This window comes from Pleurodeles waltl, chromosome 7 (genome assembly GCF_031143425.1).
Source record: "Pleurodeles waltl isolate 20211129_DDA chromosome 7, aPleWal1.hap1.20221129, whole genome shotgun sequence".
NCBI lineage: Eukaryota > Metazoa > Chordata > Amphibia > Caudata > Salamandridae > Pleurodeles > Pleurodeles waltl.
In genome coordinates, this window is record NC_090446.1 from 639,231,431 (window position 1) to 639,253,100 (window position 21,670).

Below are 21,670 nucleotides of genomic sequence, written 5' to 3' on the forward strand. Positions count from 1 at the left end.
TTTCTGATGCGAGCGGTCGTGGCCTACCGCAACTGCTCGCGTTCAGAAATCTCTCTCACACGCACCAACTTAGCGATTTCTCTTGCTTGCATTCGCTAACTTAACGTTGGCGAGCATGAGAAAAAACTCTGCTCTGCTTAACTTCGCAGAGTTTTTTTGGGAACTGAATGGGGAAAACTCTGCAAACTTCGCCAGCAAAGCGTAATTCTTCCCCCACCCCATAGCCTTCATGTGTTCAGCTCATCATACAGAGGTGGGCTTTGTTCAGTATTTAATTTGTGCTTGTTGTGTCCGGTGCAGAGCACCAGCACTTATTGTTGAGGGCCGGCGCTTAGTCGTCAACCTCAAGCATTTGCTGTGAGCAAAAGACACGTTTGGGAAAGACGGAGGAAGAGAAGAAAGAAAAAAGTCACAATGGGAGAAAGTAGAAAGCTGCAAGAGTGATCTGACGGGGCAGGGAGTGGTTTTAAATGGATTGAAGAGGTCTGAGATGGCTTCGGGATTACGCTGCCTCAGTATTCTGTGTTCGCACATTTAATTGCGGCAGCCGCTTGTTAAAGAAGAGGGCTTTGGGCACCGGCACCTTTTCATTTACAAATTAAGCACTGCCTTTGCTCAGATAGCAACCTGGTCAAAACCATATTGAGCACCCCTCCCACTCGTCCTCTTTAATTGTTTGTGTATTGAGAATTGGGACGGAATTGAAGGAAGGTGAAAAGACAAGATTACGGGGTGCCAAGAAAAGAACAACAGACAAAATGCAGACAAGGGCCCCTGCAGCCTCCAGAACAAAGTGTTTAAACACACTTTTCTTTAGATCTAAATCATAGGGAAATTGTTGCAGGGAGCTCCAGTGCCCTGATGCAGTTTGATGCCCTGGGCGTGGGCCCAGCTAGCACACGATAAAGGCCGGCCTAGGGCTCATGCAAGCAATGTATGTGCATACCTGTTTTTTTACGTTTCCATATAAAAGCGAGGCCTGTAGGCTTTGTGAATGGTTGTTATGAAGTGATCTACCCCACCATAAGTAGGGGGCTGTCAGTGCTTAATTTGAGAAAGGGAAGTGCCCAAAGCTCTGCTCAGAAACGGACAGCTAGTGCAGTTAAACCTCGGCTCTCCGAATACCATGGGCAGCAGTTTTTAACACACTATCAGACAATTCTTGGCCCTTTTCTCACATTTGCAGGTTCCTGCTTCCTGTTTGTGTCTGTTTTGCAGTCTTTTTCTTCCTCTGTCTTTCCGATCTGTTTGTTTTTCCCTCTCCCTTGCTCTCAGTAAATATCTCATTCATGAGTCCATGCATGAGTAGCTCAGTCAGGTCAGGTTTGTTTTCCTTGCATTCTGGGCTTTATGACTCTATCATAAAATAAAGACTACAATCCCAAGACTGCTAATAAAAAACCTACACAGGATGCTCTAGTCACTCAAGGACATGGTAAACGTACTGTTCTGCAGATTTGTGGAGGAATTCCCCGTCCCAAAAACGTACTGATCTGTCCCTGTTTTCAGACTGAAACATAAGAGCAGTGTGCTGACAAGCTGGGCCTTGTAGTGAGTTTTGAATGACTTTTTATCAATGTTTACACCGTTTGTGTTGCGTAATGGGCTGAGGCACAAAATACATTCCATATGTGTTTCCTGTGGTTCCATTCAGTGGGAGCCTCTGACACTAATTAAACAGATTATGTTTTGAGCTGCAGAAAGAGGTCTGCGACTTTCAGCACTAATGTTAATAGGCCTACACACTTGGTTGCCTAGATACATCAATAATTCACAAATATGGTGCTATAACTTCTTACCAGAGGAACCAAAAAACTAAACAGCAAAGTGATCAAATGTGATATGCTAACAAAATGTTGAGCCAGTCCCTTTTCTAATGTAGAGATTTTAAAAAAAATGTTCTGTGTTCGAAGATGTTAAAGAATTGCAGTTTTTTTATGGGAGGGTGGGGAGCACTGTTTGATGATTTTTTCACGTAAAATACCACAGATCTAATACCACAGATCTTTGGTGCCCCTCTTTCGGTAGTATCAAGAAATAGCATCTTGGTTTCTTCACTGCTGTGAGGTCAATAATTACTCAGGCATGAAGTTAAAATTGGAATAACGCCCTGGGTGTAGGTCTGCAGTCTGGAAGTCAGATCACCTGATAAAAACACACTTAGGCCCATATTTATACTTTTTTAGCGCTGCATTTGCGTCTTATTTTATTGAGGCAAAAGCAGCGCAAACTTACAAAATACAATTGTATTTTGCAAGTTTGTGCCGCTTTTGCGTCAAAAAACGACGCAAATGCGGTGCTAAAAAGTAGAAATATGGGCCTGAGTGTAACTAAATTCCCTTGTGCCAGGCATTTGGAAAAAACAAAGCAATCATGCTGGCAGAGACCGCTTCTGAATGAAGGCGAACTGTACTGTGGGAATATAAAATACAAACTCAAAAAGGTCTGCTTTGACTGACACATCAGCGGCAGTAGCTGTGGTTAACTTTAGTGAAGCTGCTCTTCCATGGATATTCTCGGCAAACATACAAAGCTCCTTCAGACTCAGGAGTGAGTACAACTCTTTTCTTTTCTACCAAATGAGGCTTTTACACGAGACGCGACCAAAATAATGAAAACAGCCTGTTGCAGTGAAAAGGCAAAACAAAAAAATTATCATTTCTGTTTGCAGAACTAAATAATTTAATGTATATAAAATGTGCAACTCTGAAATGTTAAATAGTCACTCATGCCTTACTAAGCAAGCACTCCATTGAAAGGGAAAAGATGCACCAACCACCCAGTGTCATGAGGTGAGAGGGTAATGCTCCTCAGGGTGAAGCCAAAGCCCATACAACGTATATTTTAAAGAATTGAAACGACTATTTTTGCAGACAGCTACATTGTCTACCCAGAACGAACAAGCACAGGCAAATGTAATAGATCTAATCTTGCAATGTTTTTTTGTGATGCTATGCATTATGGTACACACAGCATACATGCACATGCCTGCAAAATGATGTCGTCACTTGTTTCTTTTTGTTTAACAAGCTGAGTTGGATTGGCGAATAAAAAGAAAAATATGCACACAAGTGGTTTAAGTGTGTCTGGGGATGCAATACAGAGGGTCAGAAGCAACACAGGGAACTGGGGGGCCAAAGCAACATGGGGAATGGAAAACAACTCAGGGGTGAGGATGGTGGAAGCAACATGTATCTATTTATGTATGTATATGTTATTTCCATAGTGCAAACCTATCCAAAAAGCAGCAGGGTGCTGCACATGATTAAAGACCACCCAAAGTCAACATAGGATAGGAGGGGAAGCTGGGTTGTGGTCGGTTAATACACTGTCATGTAGTGTTCTTTAAAGAGGAAAATATTCAACTCTTTCTTAAATAGGAGTATCATCAGGCAGTCCTGATGGAGAGAATGATAATTTTTCCAGATCATGGGTGCACAGATGGAAAGGCCTTTTTTGTTTTCTTTTTTACACTTCTTAGTCTGCAGTCTGATGGTATCCTAGCTGAGGGTGTGCCGAGCTCCACCAGAGATACTAATCTTGTCTAGAAGATAGGTGTGGTGGTGGTCCTGATGGCTTTGATGATGATGCAGCAAATTTTGAAGACATTGCATCCGGCTAGGGAAGCTGATGGCTATCCATCAAGATGGAGGGCATGAAGGGCATGGGAGTGGGGAAGAAAATCACATTAATGAGACAGCTGGAAAACACATGCACTCTCATGAAGTGCTTAAGACAAAAGAAAAGAGTAGTCCCATAAAAGTGAGCCACGGAAGGATACATGTAAATTGGAAATGCTCTCGTTTGGGTGGCTGTAACAGACACAAGATGGACAAGGCAAGCCATCAATTATGAAGTAGGAACATGCGAGCGACATTAAAGCAAACCAATGGCCTACTGCAAGTCCCTCTGTGTTTTTGTAAGCTACAATATGTTGTCTGCAACCACACAGCTGTGCTGTCCAGTAGGCACAACCTACAAATCACTGTTGTCCTAAGGAGAGGCCTGCCAGGTCTAATAACAAGTTCCCTTCCTTTTGTGGACCCGGAGTAATCCTGGGTATATTTCGTTTTCATATAGCACGTTTATAGAATTTCTTTCTCTGAGTTAACTGTTATGGAAAATCACATAAAGGGCACTGTTGCCAGTATAATTTGGGGCTATTATTTTTTGTAAAGTGCTTTTATATTGTGAAGATTATCTTTCTGGAATGAGCTGTAATTCCTGAAAATGCTAGTTGTTAACCATAGCTCATGAAGCTTTCTTTATGTCCATTTTTACGTTTACATCACGGTGCCTTTCCACCTCTTCTAGGTTGCAATGAGGAAAAAACGATCCTCAGCATCCATTCACTTTTAAAGGTTTGAGAAAAAAATAGGTTTAAAGTGAATTCACCAGAAAACAGCACATCTATTTCCGCTGTCAGCTACCTCTTGTGGGACAATATTGCCAGTTTATCAGGGAAACATTGTGAGCGCGTCGATATACGGAAATTAGGAAACTTTACGAATTACGAGAGTGGGATCCACTTACCACTTTCCTCACAAAATAAAAACTCTGCACACCCATTCTTTCATGCAAAATGTGACATCAGCGGCCATCGACTCAGGCAACTGCAGGGTGATCTTAGAGTGCCATTCCTCAGCAGCATCTCACTCTTGCATTCGATCTGCCCCCATGTCTGGGTACGTCCCTACTCCTGTGTTATTCTGTATCGTCGGGCAATTGTAATCTATCTGTGCCCTCTGCTCCACACTGGCCCCATCAGCACCCCTTGGCTATTAACCTTCTCCAAGGCTCAGTCCTGGGTCCTCTTCCAGTCACCCTGTGCACCCGCACCCTCACCGGCGCTGCCTCCTCATCTGGACTCTGTCCATTTCATGCCAGTGATACTCAAGGCCTCGTTTCCTTTCAGACCCAGCTTTAAGACCAAGGCTTCCTAACTGTAATTTAGCAGTGAATGCTCTTTGCTCATCGTGTTCAATTCTGTAAAGATGGGAAAAATACATCCTCCTGCCTCCCCAGCCACCACCCACATTCGTGGTTGCGTTTCCTGAAACAAGCTTCTAGCTCCCGTCCCCACCCCTGCGGGCTAGGAATCTGGGCGTGCCTTCAACTTCCGGCATGCTAGAATCCTTCTCGCTTCCACTGCCACAGCAGCCAGGTTCTTCTGCCTAACTTTAGAAAATCTATCCAAACTCTCCAAACAAGCTAACTTTTTCATCAATGGCTGCTGCTTATAAGAAAGCTGGACTACTGATTCCTCATGGAACCTCCACAAAATTCTTTCTCCCAGCTAGATAAAATAAGATCAATTTTGCAATGAAGAATACATATAGTCTTCCTCAACACAATCTCTGCCAGTCATTTGTCACTGAACAGTGAGCTTAGAGGCAAAACACACAGCACAACTGAAGATCCAGATCCCAGAGCGTCATCCACAGGCCATTGTTGTGAGTTATCACTCCAAACACAACCTCGCCCTCGGTACTCTGCAATCTTAGCCTCCCATACATGCCCAGAGTCCTGTATGACCTTTCGCCAGTCAGATGCTTCATACCTCCAGGTTCTCACCCATGATTCAAGCTTCCTAGCATTAGAAGAGCCACCTCCTTCCTGCTAGCGTTTAAACAATTAGTTAGTCACACATTAAAAAGTGTGGTAGCGGTCAGTCCCAACCCATGACTCATGGATCCCACTTTTCATTTCAACATCTGATCCCAATATGAACCATAATGTAAATGTGCAAATTCTGGGTACATTTCTTCTGCAATTTGTTTCTGCATCCGACCACCTGAGATCAGTGCTTCTGTTTGCAACCATCCTTTCTGGAAATATCCTTATGTAGGGTCATATGTTGTTATCCACAACACTTTCATTTAGGAAACTTTAAAAGTGCTTGCGTTTAGCAGTCAGCTCTGACTCTCACTAGGAAATTTGCCAGTGGGCCGAAGCCTCGACCCCCTCGGGATGCTATATATTACAAGACGTTACCCTGCGCTACACTTAGATGGATGAATTTATGAATGTATGTTTAAACATGCCTGTCTATCTCCAGGTCACACAATGACAGCTGCTATAGCTGGGGTTCGTGGACCCACCTCAGCAACTTTTCCTCTCCTCACAGGCTGTCAGTCTGCAATCTTGAAAAAGTTTGGCTTGCTGTCCTGCCACTAAACTCTGGAACAGCTTCCATTGGGCCAGGGTGTGATTATCATTATGGTGGCATAATCTCACATGATTTTCAGCATTTAGCTTGTTATGTAAGATTCCCGAAACGATTCCACTATGCCTGGTCAAATAATTAAAGACCATTTGCGGAAACATCCTATTGTGGGAGCAGAGGAACAAGGCGAACAACCAGAACGTGAGCATTTGTGGTTCACGTCAAAAAAGGAAACTCTGTGAATTTTTCATTACACTACCTTGAACATACATATAGGGGAGCATCTCTCAGCACCAATGAAAGGCGCACGTGATCGCATTTCCAGTGCATAATTTAGCAACAGAAATTGAATAAATTGAGCTGCGCCAGATGGAATAGTTACATTTAAGGGGCAGACAGACTGCACTAGGGCCGAGCGGCACTACTGCACTAAAGGATATTCTATGTTGAACTAAGGACGGATTTTAGAAGCACCACTGGAAATATTGTAGGCACAATAGAGGGAATAGGGAAGCAGCACTATAGGACATAGTTTTCTGAAGAAGTCAGCAAAACATTTGGAAGATTGCAGCAGGAGGGGAATCGCTGGGCAGCACCAGGCGCATAATGGAACTGCACAAGGGACACCACCACTTCGCCTCCCGGCATAATAGAACAATGTACTTGTAATTGCATTTATATAGCACTTACTACCCCACACTATTGTTCTGGCAGTGCCTGGCAGATATAGTGGCATCCTGATGTAACTGTCAGTATTCTGTAATACCTAGGCAGCACCCAGATATATAATAATACGTTTTTGGCGTTTGATGCAGTATTCTGACATAAATTACCTGCTTCTTTGCATAAGTAAGCAGCAAGATGGTGTTATTGACAGCACTATGTCATCTTGATTGTCATTTTAGGAAAATTTCAAAGCAGCAAAAGGCAACTGCCCGTGATAGAATTCCCCTTTGTCACTCTTATAGTTAAAGGACCTCAAGCCTGGAGTCCTGCTGTACTAACACTTCACATAATCTGCCATGGGGATTAAGAACTATCCCCATCTCACAGCTTAGCCTTTCACCAATACATTCCAGTAATGACCTTCGTGGCTGACCTTGGCACACAATGGCTTGTCTGCTCCAGGGCGCATCCAATGGAAAACCACTCTCCACACCTCGATAGCACATAAGAACCATATATGATTGGCTAACTCCTTGTTTCTTGTTGCCATCTGACCTGCATCTTGCTAACTGGATCTCACCACACATTTATATCTTTAATCCGGAGACATTGCATAATATCGCCCTGAATCCTCCAGTGTGGCAGCCCTTCCACAAGTCAGTTTGACCTCTGATAACACAAAGGGTATTAATTTGAATACTCCTCTGCTCAAATAAGATATATTTGTTGGTCATTGTGTCACTAATAGAACCTCACATATATCACCAATTTAAACGCATAGCCCTTTCTCAGCAATGCTGCACACATGCACACCTAGCCTGTGTGCAGCTTCTCAAACCTTGGTCAACCATGCCCTGTACTTAGCTGCATCTATCTGCATTATTAGAGCACATCACTAGTACTTATGCATTTCACATGACTCTTGCAGATAGACCACTGTGGTATTGTGGGCCCTAGGCCCTCATGCTAGGTAAAGAAGTGATACAGATACCTACTTGGTGCACCTGCAACAGGTCCAGGGGACATTCTCCCGGCCCCTTTTATTGGTAGGCACCACATCACTTGTGACACCTGTGTTGGGTTATTGTGGGCTGAGCCAGCCCACAAGGAGAGGCTGGTAGAAACACTAGTCTGTGTTCAGCAGCACACCACATCTCTACCAAACTTTATGAAAAAAAAAAAAAAAAAAGAGTCCAACCTGTGGAAAACAATAAACAACAAAATAAAACACTGGGGGCCTCATTACGTGTTTGGCGAAGGTGATTACTCCATCACAAATGTGATGGATATCCCGTCCACCCTATTACAAGTTCCATACGATATGACGGAACCTGTAATACGACGGACGGGATATCCGTCACGTTTGTGAAGGAGTAATCCCCTCCGCCAAACTTGTAATGAGGCCCTGAGTCTCTACGTCTCATCAGGAAGTCCTCAGGATACACTGGACAGGGGCAGCTGGGAGCACCCAGCCATCATGGCACACATCTGTAGCCTAACCAGATGACTCAGGGCATGGACACAGTGTAGATGGAGTCAATATCCTTTTACAGCATGTCAGATGGGTTACAGTCCACACATGCCATTTTGGTCAGTCCTGCCTGCTCTTTTTGTGGTTGTTGGTGTCAACTGTCCAACAGGGGTGCATCAGCAGCACTGGTGGAGTCTGCTGCAGAGGTTTCTTTGGAGGTGCTTTGGCTCTATGAAAGGTAAACCCGCAAAGACTGGGATGACAGTGCAATGTTTGGACGACTTCTTCTGAGGCCTCAGTGTCTCCCGGTACATGTTGTTGGAGCAGCTTCAAACTCATCTCTCATGCAGGGATTCCCTTGAGGCCCTTTTCGCTGGGTTCTCACGGGCTGTGCGAGGCCTCACATAGGCCGTGTGAAGAGGTTGCTGTGGAACCCCCATCAGGGTCACTGCCAAGTCGCTCATGCAACCACAAAGGGTAGATGTCTCATGGTCGGGTGTGCTCATGCGGCAGGACTCAGGTGCATGTGGGGCCTAACAGATAGTCTGTGGGTGATTGGTCCTCCACTGCCCCAGGAGTGCCTCATCAGTTTCCTGATGGCTTGCAGGCGTAAGGCCCCTGTCTGGTGGTGAGGTGCTTCTAAGGTTTTTCTGGTGATGCATGTGGTAATGCTGACTCTCTGGCAACCTGTACAACAGGTGGTGATGTCTTTCTTGGAGTGAGGATGACTGGACGGGCTTCATAGCCATGTGGGGTTCTTCTTCTTCTACGGCATGTTCAGTCAGTAGCAGGGATGCCATCTGTCTCTAGCAGCCAGTGACAGGTGGCTGGAAGGTCGCACTGGGAAGAACGGGGCAGCTACGCAGTTCGGGCACACAGGCAGCTTACATTCGGTACTCCCGCTGGGCTGTCGCTAGTGATGTCATTGCACCCTATTGGCTGGGTTGTGTTGATGGATGTACTCTCAGGTGGTGGTACAAGTCCTCGGTCTTGACACATTTCTTCCCTCCTCCTGTGGTTGTTGGGATCTTTTGTGTGACTGTTCTGTCACACACCTTTTCTCCTCTTCAATCCTTCTTCATGATGTGGCATCGTGCCAAGCCCTTCCCTCTTCTCCTTTCCATTCTCTTTCACAATATGGCATTGTGCCACGCTCTCCTCTTCTTCTGACCAGGTTTCTCACAGCGATGTGGCGTTGCATATTTGTTTCACATGGACCTCTCCCTGGTCGCGTCCTGTTCCCAGGACTGTGTACCTTCTTCCATCGTGGCCTCACACAGGCCCGGCCCTGTTGATGGGTCTTGACTCTTTCTCCTTGTGGACCTCTCTCAGGTCCTGTCCTGTCAGTAGGCCTTAACTCTTTCTCTTCATGGATCTCTTGCAGGTCCTGTTTCTTCCTCTGGGATCTTCTTGGTGCTATGCTCACTGGATCACCCTTCTTCAGCCTTCGCTTGAGGACTTCTTCTTGATTGTGGTAGCGGTAGATGGCTGCTGGGGGGTGTGCACACAGTGTACAGTACTCCTCAGGCATTCAGTGGGCTTGCTGGCCTTACTGCTTAGGTTCTTTGCTGCTTTTGGTTCCATTACCTCAGATGGACTTTTCTTGGCTGGCAGCTTTGGGCTTCCTTTGGCTCTATGTGGGGGTTATCCATCTCTCCCCTGCAAATGGGGCATGTGATGCTAAGTTGGCCAATCTCTTTATTGGGTTGTACTAGGTGGATTTCCATCGTGTCACCTAGGTGCTTCCTGAGGTGCTTCAATGTCTGCCGCTTTTCATCCCAGGGGTGCTGGGATTTGGGTTGTTCAGCAGCTGAGACCGTAGTCCGTCCATTGCTGGGTGACATTGCAGGCTGTGACTCTCTTATTATAAGTCTTATTATATTGTTTGAGCTTGTGGGGCTAGAATGTGCACCCACTACTCCTTGCACTCCTGATACTTCACTTCTCCTTTTGCTGCATTTCTAAGACATGTGCGCCCTCTTGTGGGTAGCCTCTGCGATTACACTGCACTTTTTAGGATCAATGTAGATGGCCTGGGGTCCTTTCTCTCTTACAACAATCGACTTAACAGGTTTTCTTTTTCCTCCCCCAGATTGCTCAGCTGCTCCATTACAGGTCTCTTCCCAAAGACTCTGTAACTGGGCTGCTGCATGACATGAACTGACTATCCATTTCTGTGTAACGATATCAAACAGCTATCAGGGAGCAAGGAGTGCTTTCTCCTGTCACAGCCCCAATTGCTTAATTGGAGGGCTCTCTCTGCTAGGCGGGTTGTCTTTCTTTTTTTAAGAGTGTCAGGTCACCTCTCTGCAAATTTTGTTCATTGTTCTGTTGTGGTACCACAGTTGGGCGCTAGGTGGCACTGCAAGCAGTTTACTTGGCTGCCGCAGTTGTGGTCTGTGTTGCCCACATGGGTGTTGTGCAGAACGGCACTGGGGGCTAGTCAAGGCCAGTGGCGGCCGGCAGCTTTAGGAGGGAGGGGGGCAGGCAGGAAGCGCACACACACACTCATTCTTTCACACACACACACACGTACATCCATTAACTACACTCATAACATTCAAACATGCACGCATGCACCAAACATTCATTTTAAAACTTCACACACACTCATTCTTTCACACACACACGCGTGCACGCACATCTATTAACAACACTCATAACATTCAAACATGCATGCACGCACCAAACATTAATTTTAAAGCATCACACACACTTACCTTCAGCCTCGGAGATCCCAGGAGGGTTGGGACTGCCGCCTTCCCTCATTGGCTGATCTTAGGTCAGCCAATGAGGGAAAGCGGCAGTCCCAGCCTCCTCACAGAGTAGGATGGGGTCAGTGAGACTGCTGACCCCACCCCCCTCTGTGACAAAGTGTCGCTGATTGACACTCGCCCTGGGCGCTTCAGGGCTTAAACCTGAAGCACCCAGGGCAAAGTCAATGGGTGATGCTTTCCTCGTCACACAGGGGAGGGCCTCGAGGCACCTTTGCTAAGCCGAGGAGGTCACACCAATAGGAGCTGTGACCTCCTCAGCCCAGCAAAGTTCAGCTCAGGCAGCCAGGAGTCTGCGCAAATCATGCACATCTGCTCCTGGCTGCCTGACCTGAACATGAAGAGTGTCTATCAGGCTGACCTTTGTTCAGCCTGACAAACACTCTTCATGAGGGGCAAAAGGTGGGGGGGGGGGCGTGGCCCCTCCGTCCTAAAGGACGGTCCACGCCTGGTCAAGGCTTTGGTGGGTTCCACCAGCCTTTGGAGGTAAGTGTTACCACTTATGCAGTTTTTCTTCTACTGTGTGGTTCACGGGTGATAGGGTGCCGGTCCAGGGGAATTGCCACTAGGTGGCACTGCAGCCATTCATTTGGATGCCAGGGCAACTTCTCAGGTGCTTGCGGGCCTCGCGGGCACTCAGGATGCAGGTGCAAGGGTCTGCACAATGCAGGAGCAGCCCCCCTCCCCTCTTGCAGACAACCTCCAGCTCACAGAAAGCTGGCCTGCTACAGGACAATCTCCTCTCGTGGTGGTAGCCCCGATCTTCTTCCCTGCTGGCAGGGTGCTGTATACAGCTACCAGCAGAAACACTTCTCACCGAGCACTTCACATCAGGCCGCCAGATCTCTCCCATGCACCGCAAAGAAGGCAGGAGTTGCGGGAGCTTCGTGTTCTGTTTGTAGTAGCTGCTGTGCAAGGAGTCATCCATTTGGGCCTTACTGCTGGTTTGTGTGTGAGGCTCTCACCTCATGAGGTGTACACTGCTCATCTTTTCTCTTGCCAGGACAGGTGGCAGTGAACTCAATCGACTACAGGTGTGTCACCTGCTATTGGGCATATCATGGCATGGGCCCTGGCATATCTTGATGAGCGCATCCTCCATAAGTGTCCTGCCAATAGCACTGCTGTCCGCTTCTCCGCTGTGACCTGTTGGAGATGTCTTCATTATGTCCTTCTTGCTCTGAGGAAGGGTTCACCCTCGTCGTGGGCAATGTAGACACTCTCCCTGGCAGGCTATAGCAGCCGCACCTGAAGAGATATATATCTCCTCCTCCTTCACAGCAGTTTACTTGGGCCAGACCCACTTATAGCCAATGTGGTGTCAAAGACCCTGGGCCCTCATGCTAGGCAAAGAAGTGACACAGAGACATAGTTGGTGTTCTTGCAACTGGCCTAGGACAGGGGCGCCCAACCCCTTTTATTGTTGGATGCCACATCATTTGTGATGCCAGTGTTGGGTGAGTGTGGGGTAAGTGTGGAAGCCAGCACTCAGGGAGAGGCTGGTACAAATACGAGTATGTGTCTAGCAGGACACTACAACCACCTCCCAAAACCCATGTTCATTGCCTTTACAATGCTCCCCTCCTGTTTAAGGAAAGCCTGCCTATACCACACCTCTCACACTATTTCCCGAGCCTGCATTCATCTCACTATGCTGCCTCAGTGGCTCTCCAATACAATTGGAGCAACTATCCTACAGTCACTCTAACAACATGCCTTGGCCCTGTAAGGCACACCAGTGAACATTATTATCAGTAACATTTGCATACAAGTGCAAGCTTCTAAAGGCGAGGTAACAGTGACTCAGAGTGCAGCTAACAACTAAAAAATGGCTATATCTGAGATGGAGCGGTAGGACTACACCGTGGCATATCTTTGCACCAGTTCGGATTGTATTTTATTTTCTGACTCACTCACACTGCTGGAATGTTCACCAGCTCAGGATCTATGACAGGAATTGTATCTATTGGCACAGAATACAATGGGGCCTAACTTCTCTCAGCACAGGTTTTGTAATGGCAGTGTTTTCTGCTGGGACACAATGTTCCAGGCTTCGGTTCTCTTGTGGCATAAACATATTTGCTGTACGATGTATGATTTTAGTGAAGGGTACATACATTTCTAATTGGCAGTGTGGCAGACATTGAAGTGCTGTACGATTTCATGAGCTCCTGCCTTGAAAAGCTCTGCGTGCTGTAGAATGCACCATTTGGCACTATCTTTTGTAAACATTGGGAACCTAACAAAGCCTGCTCCGTCTTTCTTGAGATAGTATCTACTTGTAATAGAATAAATGCCCATGGCTATTTTTGTAAATCCAGGATTTTTAAAGCTCGGCAAATCACCAGTGAGGGTCTCAAGGTGCTGAATTGTAGGCAAGGGGGAGAGTACGCAAGTTGCCCAGAATCGCAGAATGTTGCGCCGACACCGAGATTTGAACTCGAATCCCCCAGCTCCGATGTTGGCAGCGCATGCCTTTGAGCTACATCCTCTCCTTTTGACTCCAATCCAGGCCTCCAGGGCACGTACCTTACTTTAGAGTACAAAGGGCCTCATTTAAAGGAAGATAGCAATGGAACATCCACAACAGATGATGTCCTGCCCGCCCTTCTTTCTTGTCTTGTTCCTCATTTAGAGTTTAGGGAATAACATAAGCAACAACAGCCTTGAAATGAAGGTATGAGGCTTGGTGTCACCCATCAATCTTCCCCTGAAAGGACTATCTGCATCGTTTTGGCAAAAATGTCAACTAGCACGGCAACCATCTTTAAACCAAGTGACCTGGCTATAACTGCCCAGCTGGTGTCTCTTGGTAGCTGCAGAAACAATTCTTTCAGTTGTGACACAGAACCTTTTTATCGGTCTTTTTTAAATGCTTCGCACTTCAAGAAGCTGGAGATGTTTAATGAACCATGTTGCAAACTGTCTGTCTGTTTAACTCGACATATCCCCAGCAGTCACTAGCATACCCTCAACCGCTGGTAGCAGTAGAGAGTAGCGGGTAGGTACCTATAGAGGTACTACTAGTAGTAGTAGCAGTAGTAAGTAGTAGTAGGATCCACAGCTATTATTAAAACAGCTATACCTAATTTAATGTTTAATAAACATGTGGTTTAAAGTATCTGCCATCTATCTATTCGTGTAGCTTAGTTCACAGCATATGCACAGTATCCCTATAAAAATATAAATTCCTCCATGAAAACAATAAATGTTCAGAGGCAGTTCCTCCATTAGAGTGGAGGAGCATCGCCCCACTAAAATGCCCCCAGAGGAGCCCCAGAGTGAAAGATAAAATGGTAATGAAGTTAATTCATTACCATTTTATTATTTGTCAACCCGTGCGGAGCAGCACCAGGGAGGAGCGGTGGGCTGCCTGTGCACAAGTTTAAAAGTGTGCATGTCTCTTTGGCCAGTTGTCTTGCAATGTCCAGCCAGACAGGCTCATCTTAAGACTCTTAGAGAAAGCACAGACCTCCAGTGCTCTTGAGAGCACTGAGAGAGGCTCCTCCCTCCAATCCTGGTACTGCTCTCATGCTGCTTACCAGCATGAGAACAGCACCAGGATTGGTTAGGGGAATTTGCTAGAGCCCAACTAGCCTGGAGGAGATATTGCTGAGCACAGACCTGAGCGAGGACGTCATGCAGCAAGAAGCAAGGTAAGTGGCTATTTCTTTTTTATTTACAGTCGCCACTCACCTTGCAATCGTGCAATCACCCCCCAACTGTAACTACTTGCTAGCCGCCGCTGTAAATGTTATGACTGAAATATTACATTTGTGAGTGCTCCAATATTTTTTATCACGTTCTAAAAATATGATGTAATAAAGTGAAAGGGAAGTGAGCCCCTGGAAGTACAATTTTGAGGATTAATGGGATTAGCTACGGTTACATGAACCAGTTCATGGGGGGTGAGGGGGCTAAGGCAACTTTGATTTTTATATGGAGATCGACCTCTGTGTGCAGCTGCAACGTGAACAACTTTCATTTTGGATGGTAGCAACGCACCAGTCGCTCTTTCAAATCACTCTTTTATCAGACAAAACATCACTGTTTTGGGGGGGCTATCTTCAGGTCAGGCAAACCATCAATGGGTTAGGAAACCATCTTAGAGTAAAAACAAAATACCAGTGTTTTGGAGGTCATATTAGGTTAGAGATGAAGCAACATTTTCTGTCTCGCTTTGGATCATGCAACTATCGCGGGATTCATGTGAGGTTTCTCATATAAAATAATGTTTTCTGGAGCAATTTCACTGTTGGGCAAACTGTGGGTGGCTGCTGAGGCCATTTTAGGCCAAAGCAATAATAAATGTGCTAGGTGCTCTCTGGGGACCATTAGGAAATACAAAACTTTTTTGGGGGGGCAGAAAAAAAGCTTCTACTCTTGGCACACTTCTTTATGGCAAACACATTATCACTGTTTCTCTGTCACGTGACCAGACAACTCCTTAGAGTTACATTAATGTTCTTGTAATCCCTGGTTCCTTAAACATGCAAAGGTACCATTGTTTATTTTGTTCACGTGCGTCTCAAAGTCTGAAATCTCATACCTGTCAAGTACATTTCTTCTCCTTCCGTGAACATCTGTTGGCAGCGGACACACCGGGCACACGTGGGATGGTAATGCTTCCCGCCAGCCTGAAACAGAATCAGAAATGGACTCAGGTCGAACCTCTCTTAACGGGGCAACATTTCCTCACGATAAATAGGAACTGAGCGGCAAATGCAATGCTGATTGGGAAATAAGCGCATCTTTCAGTGAGCGGCTGGCAATGTGTGGCTATCAGGCCACACAAAAACACGGTTGAAGACCTTCAACTTCCAGCGACGGTGTTAGGGTGGGTGACACACTTATAAGAGTGCACGGTGCACAGTAGGAAACGGTCGGAACTGTGGCCGTCTGAATGGCGTCTATTTTATTAAGCTGTCGGTCTGGCAATGGTTTTCATGACTTGGTAGACGTTTTACCGAGGAGGTCATTAGTGAAAAAGGATTTAGTGACGGAGTGTGAAGTAAGACAATGCGTGAGCAAGGCATGGCCATGGCTGTTTGATGAAGGAATAAATCTGGACTCATCCAATGCCTGACATGTTTGCAGAATCTTGTGGTGTGACATGTGAGAGATGCAGGCAGCAGTAAAATGTGAAGGATTCATGGAGTGCAAACCTTGCAAATGGCAACGAAGCTCTGTGCACGTAGGAGTGTTGAGATGTGGGTGTTTGGTTATTGAGTAGTGAGTAGTCTACTGAGTGCAAGGCAAGGCTGTGAGCTAACTGGTTATTGGTTACAAAGTCGGAGAACAATGAATGTGCCCTGAGAGCACAGCATGTCCAAGTGAGAAGTCGGACTGTGTTGTTGGGAGGCTGCTGATGTGGCGGTGGGACACAGAGTGACACATGGAGACAGGATATAGTGCTTGGAAGCAGATGTTTGTTTCGAGCACCTGGGTCTCTGGATCAGAAGCTCCAGGGACTAGGGGCCATATGTTCGAACACATTTTCCCATTGACACAGAATGGGAAAAACCCTTTGCTACATCTGGCCCTAGATTCGGCCGAGCTTCCCTTCATTTACTATCACAGTGCTGTTTTCAATGGAGTCAACTTGCAACTTTCCCTGATCCGTACATTGCCCCAGCTCACCCAATTCCAAAACAGGGGGCAAAGTGATGTGACACTTGGTGATGACACAGCTTGTTTGCTGTAACATCATTTCCAAAGGGCTCCGAAAGAAACTTTGCAATGTACAGCAAAGGCTTCTAAGTCAAACAGCCACAATGCATCTTAAACTGTGAAAGCACGACCACATCCAAACAGAACTGAAAGAGCATAGTTGGCTGCTGGTGGATGCAAGAATGACATGTGAGTTCCCTGCATAACACAATCTAAAGCGCAATCATTGGACTATGCGTTATGTTATAGGTTTCTAGTCAACCTCTTGTAGAAATTTAGCTTCACTAACTGTACAAAATGCCTGTTGTGAGAGTCGATTGTTACATAAGTCTGAATTGTAGGAGCAATTGCTCTGTGGGAGTCCATACCTATGGCTGTGTCAATGCTCTCTGGGAATATCAGATCGGAAGCGATGTTTAATTCGCAATACTTGTGTTTTTTGTTAAGGGTGATTTACTCCATCATTGCAGAGCTGGGTTGCTTTTATCTAAGAAGGGGAGAGATGCCATGTTGCGAGGACACAAGGACAATGCAGCACCGTCCCAGGTCCAGGACACATCAGAACACTTCCTGCGCCAAGGGTTGGACAGGAAGTGAGGAAGAGCATGACTCATTCCTGAGGTGGAAAGAGCAGGGACAGCATGGGAAGAGACGTGCTCCCCAGAAGTAATAGAACAAAACGTAACAGTGAGGGCACCTCTAATAAAATGTAGTCTAGCACAATTCATGGCTCCAAGTCTTCTGTCCACAAGCATGCAGACAACTCAAAAAGGGCCTTCGGATAAATCCTCACAGAGTATGTGGAAAATCAACATGCCCATAGGTTTTGTGAAACAAATGCCATAGTTGTGTTTTAGAGCACTCCTTTGGGTAAAGGATGTCATGTTACCATGGTATGTTAGGGGTATAGTATGGTACATTACGGGCATGCTGTGGCATGCAAGAGTTCAGTTGAACATAGCAGCTCTTCAACTTTTGATCTATAGTAAACGAGTATACTCATTCCCTGACGGAAGGGCATGCCCGGTCCAAATACTACTTGGCTGAGATAGCACCTAGCGTGCGTTTCAATGAAGCACGTCCAGAGGTCATACCATGGCTTCTCGTGTTGGATCTCTGTGGCTACATTTAAACACCCTTGCAGTAGACTGGCACACCACTGCACTTGAGGCATTAATCTATCCATGCAATTGGTTTCGGTCTTCCAGGTGCGGTGGGGGTGGCCGCAGGTCAACCGCTCTACCTCCACAGCTTCTTCATTTAACCAGCATTTTGCAATAGCTTCTAATATTGCTCTAATTTTACCCAGCACACTCCGAGGAAAGTCATACTTTGTGGTTAGATGCTGATCCCGTTCTTGAGTTTCCACAACCAGTGTGGTCGCATCGGCTGCCGCCTGTCTAATAGATTCAAACTCACAGGAATGCAGCTCATATGAACATTTTACGTGTCTATAATTGCTTAATTTGTTAGAATAACTATTTGTCAATAAATTAAACAATTATTGACACGTAAAACGTTCCTTTGAGCTGCATTCCTGTGAGCTTGAGTCTATTAGAAAGGCGGCAGCCCACGAGACCACACTGGTTGTGGAAACTCTCTGTGCACGACTGAGCTTCAGGGGTTGTAATGGTGCCATTTACGCTCTAGATTTTGGTTGGTACATTCCAGGATTAACAATATGAGGGATGATTGATTTTCCTAAACTGCTCCAGCATCTGGCTTGTACAGCCGATAGTTGCAAAAGCGGACCACACGGTGGCGCCCTGCTGCAACCTCACTTGAACTGAAAAGGGCCTCAAGATAAATATTATTTCGGGGAATCCAATCAGAATGTATTTTTAGTCACCCAGAGATCTAGTGATTCACTTCTGTGTGTATATTCTATTCCATTCTTTGTTACCCATAAATCGTCATTACTATTAAGGTGGTCCGGCTCTATGCTATGTGCCGCGTGTATTGCGCAGAGAGTATCTGTAAACGTCCTCCACCCTCTGCACAAAGTGACATCATACGCTTCCAACTTCGGTTCGAGTGGCATGACACGAACTGATGAGGGCTCCCGCAAAATGTGATGAGGGGCCCCTGAGTCTTCTATCTCACCGTTATTCATTGGACTTCGGCTGAATTGGGCCCCCTGAAGGGCAGAGGGCCCTGCTCTTCCGCAAGGGCTGCAGAGGCCTGTGTTACGCCCCTGTCGCCTCGCATCTATAAAATGTGCCTGTTTTCTGTCATGCACCATTTGTAAACTAAAATCACTGTGTGTTTCAGTGGCGTAGCCAGGGGACGTGGGTCCAGCGCGAAGAAGCAATTGGACTTCGTGGTCGCTGTTTATCCTGTGAAATACAACAATAATCAGGGTTCAGGAGGCCGCTCAAGCCTCTGATCCCCGGTGCCACTGCACCTGCTACACCCATGGAAGCTGTGCCCTTGATCTGTTTTCTGACTGCCAAGGTCGTCTGCATAAAGCAAGCTGACATCTACATGCAACACTCTACCTAGCGCCAATTCCCGCCTTCATCTGGCCAAACAAGACTGTACAGGATCCCTGTCTGTCCACAATCCTGTCTGTAAACTACCAGCTACCGCCAGGACACTGCACACCATGTCGCTGTTTCACTCAAAGTCTGTACATTATATGCCACGCATGTCTCCCTCATCCAAGGGCCCTATTACGTGCCTCTTAATTTCTATTACAGGTTCTATCAGAATGATGGCGTACGGGACCACCGCGGATCTACCGGCAAAATGAGGACTTACAGCACCTAGAACAACCGATCTCCACAGGACTGAGCCGGTTCAAAGGGTTCTGCTCGGCTCCCCGTTAATTCTGCACCCTCAGAGTTATCAGGACAGCCGGTATCATGACCTCCGAAGGTGCGGAATTAATATCTCCAACATCCAAGGCTCTCCTAGTGGGGATCTGGGGATCTGAGCCAACAGCACTTTAAAGCAACCTTCACGTGCTTTGCAGCGCTTCGCAAGAAGCCCAAAGTCATAGGCATACTGCTCTATGCACTACCACACAATGACTCGTTCTGCAACAGTCCGACTGTATACTGCCATGCTCTGTGGATACATTGACACGCCTATAGCTTCAGTGCACCTTCCTCTAATTGTGTACACTGCTCCAAATCATGCCCGGGCCCTCGCTGACCAGCTCTCCCTTCCTTTCCAACGAGGCCTGAATGCTGTAATACATGTAAAAACATACACTCCGTGATAACTGCTGCCTGGCACCTTGCTGGCTACAATTGACCCCTTCTATATACACACAGTGTCATGCCGCCTGTGCCGCAATTTTATGTACTTCCGGGTTACTGCCTCTCCTGACCCTGGGCAAACCAACAAGCTCCTTTCCGTGTATAATGCATGAGCGTCTCACAAAGTTGTTACCCTGTGTGTAAATTACACTTAAAGGGTCATCGATATGAAACTTGTATATGATGTATTCCTTTGTGATTGAAGGGCAAATTGCAGGGCAGTGTAGTGCCTACATAGTTTTTAAAGTCACGCAGTGAACGTTGCTAAGACAGCTCACACCATCAAGGCACACATCAGTTGGTGTACTCCACTCCGCCTCCACCCCCTCCTCTAGCCCAGCCCCGCCCTATCCTGACTCCTGAGGAAAAATAAAATTATAATAACATTGTGTTATTATCTTTTTATTTTTCCCTTTTCTTCACTGCACAAAGCAGTGAGGTGACGTTTCTCACTCTTAGCGGAGGAGCTGCTGCTGATCTCGGGAAATCCCAGCTCTCACATGCACTGCCTGCCTCACACATTATGTTCACACGGAATAATTTGTAAAATTGTCATTTTCACACTTGTTCTAAAATTCATTCTTGCGTTAATCCATTACACTCAAGTCTGACATCCCTTGTATTTACTATAACTGCACCTTCCCAGCTGTGCTATCGGACCGCATTCAGCCTCAGGGTTGTCTGTATCAACTATCATTTTTAAGTCAGGGCATTTGGGCATCTGTATGCTGGACCTATTATTATCAATGTTTTAAAATATACATAGGGGCATATTTACAAGAAAGTGGCACATCAACTCTGATTCGCCACTTTTCTTGTGTCACTCTGCACCCCCTGATGTCACAGTGGTAGCACTGTATTTACTATACAGCACACCTTGGCACACTTTAGCACAACAGCATCATACTTATCATGCTATTGTGGCGCTTTGCTAGATTAGTGCCATACATTATGGCACTAGTCCGGCAAAGCACAGGGAGGCCCATTATGGGAGTGTCAATTTAACGCCTGCCCTGTGCAGGTGCCAAAAATGATTCACTGCACCATTTTATTAGGCATCCCTGTGTGGGAACGCCCCCTTGCATCCATTATACTTGGCACAGGTATAATGTGGCACAAGGGGTTTCAAAGTGGCGCAATGCATGCACTGCGCCACTTTGTAAATATGGCGCACGGTGAGGGCCTCCATAACATTTCCTTAGCGTAAAAAAAATGATGCTAGGGCGGCGCAAGGAGGTGCAAGGGGCTTGTAAATATGCCCCACATAGAGTGGGGGTTGTTTGCATTCAGAGGAGTATTTCTCGCTCACCTTCGGAAGGTGGCTGTTTCACTTAGCCTCCTCTGGACACGGGGCCAAGCCGCCAGGTCACAGGCCCCGAAGACAGGTGTGGGCCGGATTGGACCGGTCAGAGGCTGGGGCCAACAGTGGCCACTTTTTGTATTTTTCCTATCCCCCTCGGTCAGCAACCATTGGTTGCTCACATCGGTGGAGGGGTCGCCTGGGCAATCCTCAGGGGGCAGGGTATGTTAAATACCAGTCTAAGGTCGCCAGGCTACACATCAGTGCCTGGGCCCCCACCCCCTGACGATCGCTGCCGCCACCAACCTGTTTTTGTTTTGCTAACAACGGAGTGCTCCTCTTTTTTCCCTCCGTTTTTCT

At 46.5% G+C, this 21,670-nt stretch overlaps 1 protein-coding gene across 1 annotated transcript in view; it reads right to left on the reverse strand.

Moving 5' to 3' along the window:
• The window catches only part of ABLIM3 (actin binding LIM protein family member 3), a 422,843-nt gene that overhangs the window by 101,145 nt on the left and 300,028 nt on the right, over positions 1–21,670 (reverse strand). The window contains exon 7 of the mRNA XM_069244632.1: positions 15,627–15,714. Within this exon, the coding sequence (XP_069100733.1) occupies positions 15,627–15,714 (88 nt within the window). The remainder of the gene's footprint in view (positions 1–15,626; positions 15,715–21,670) is intronic.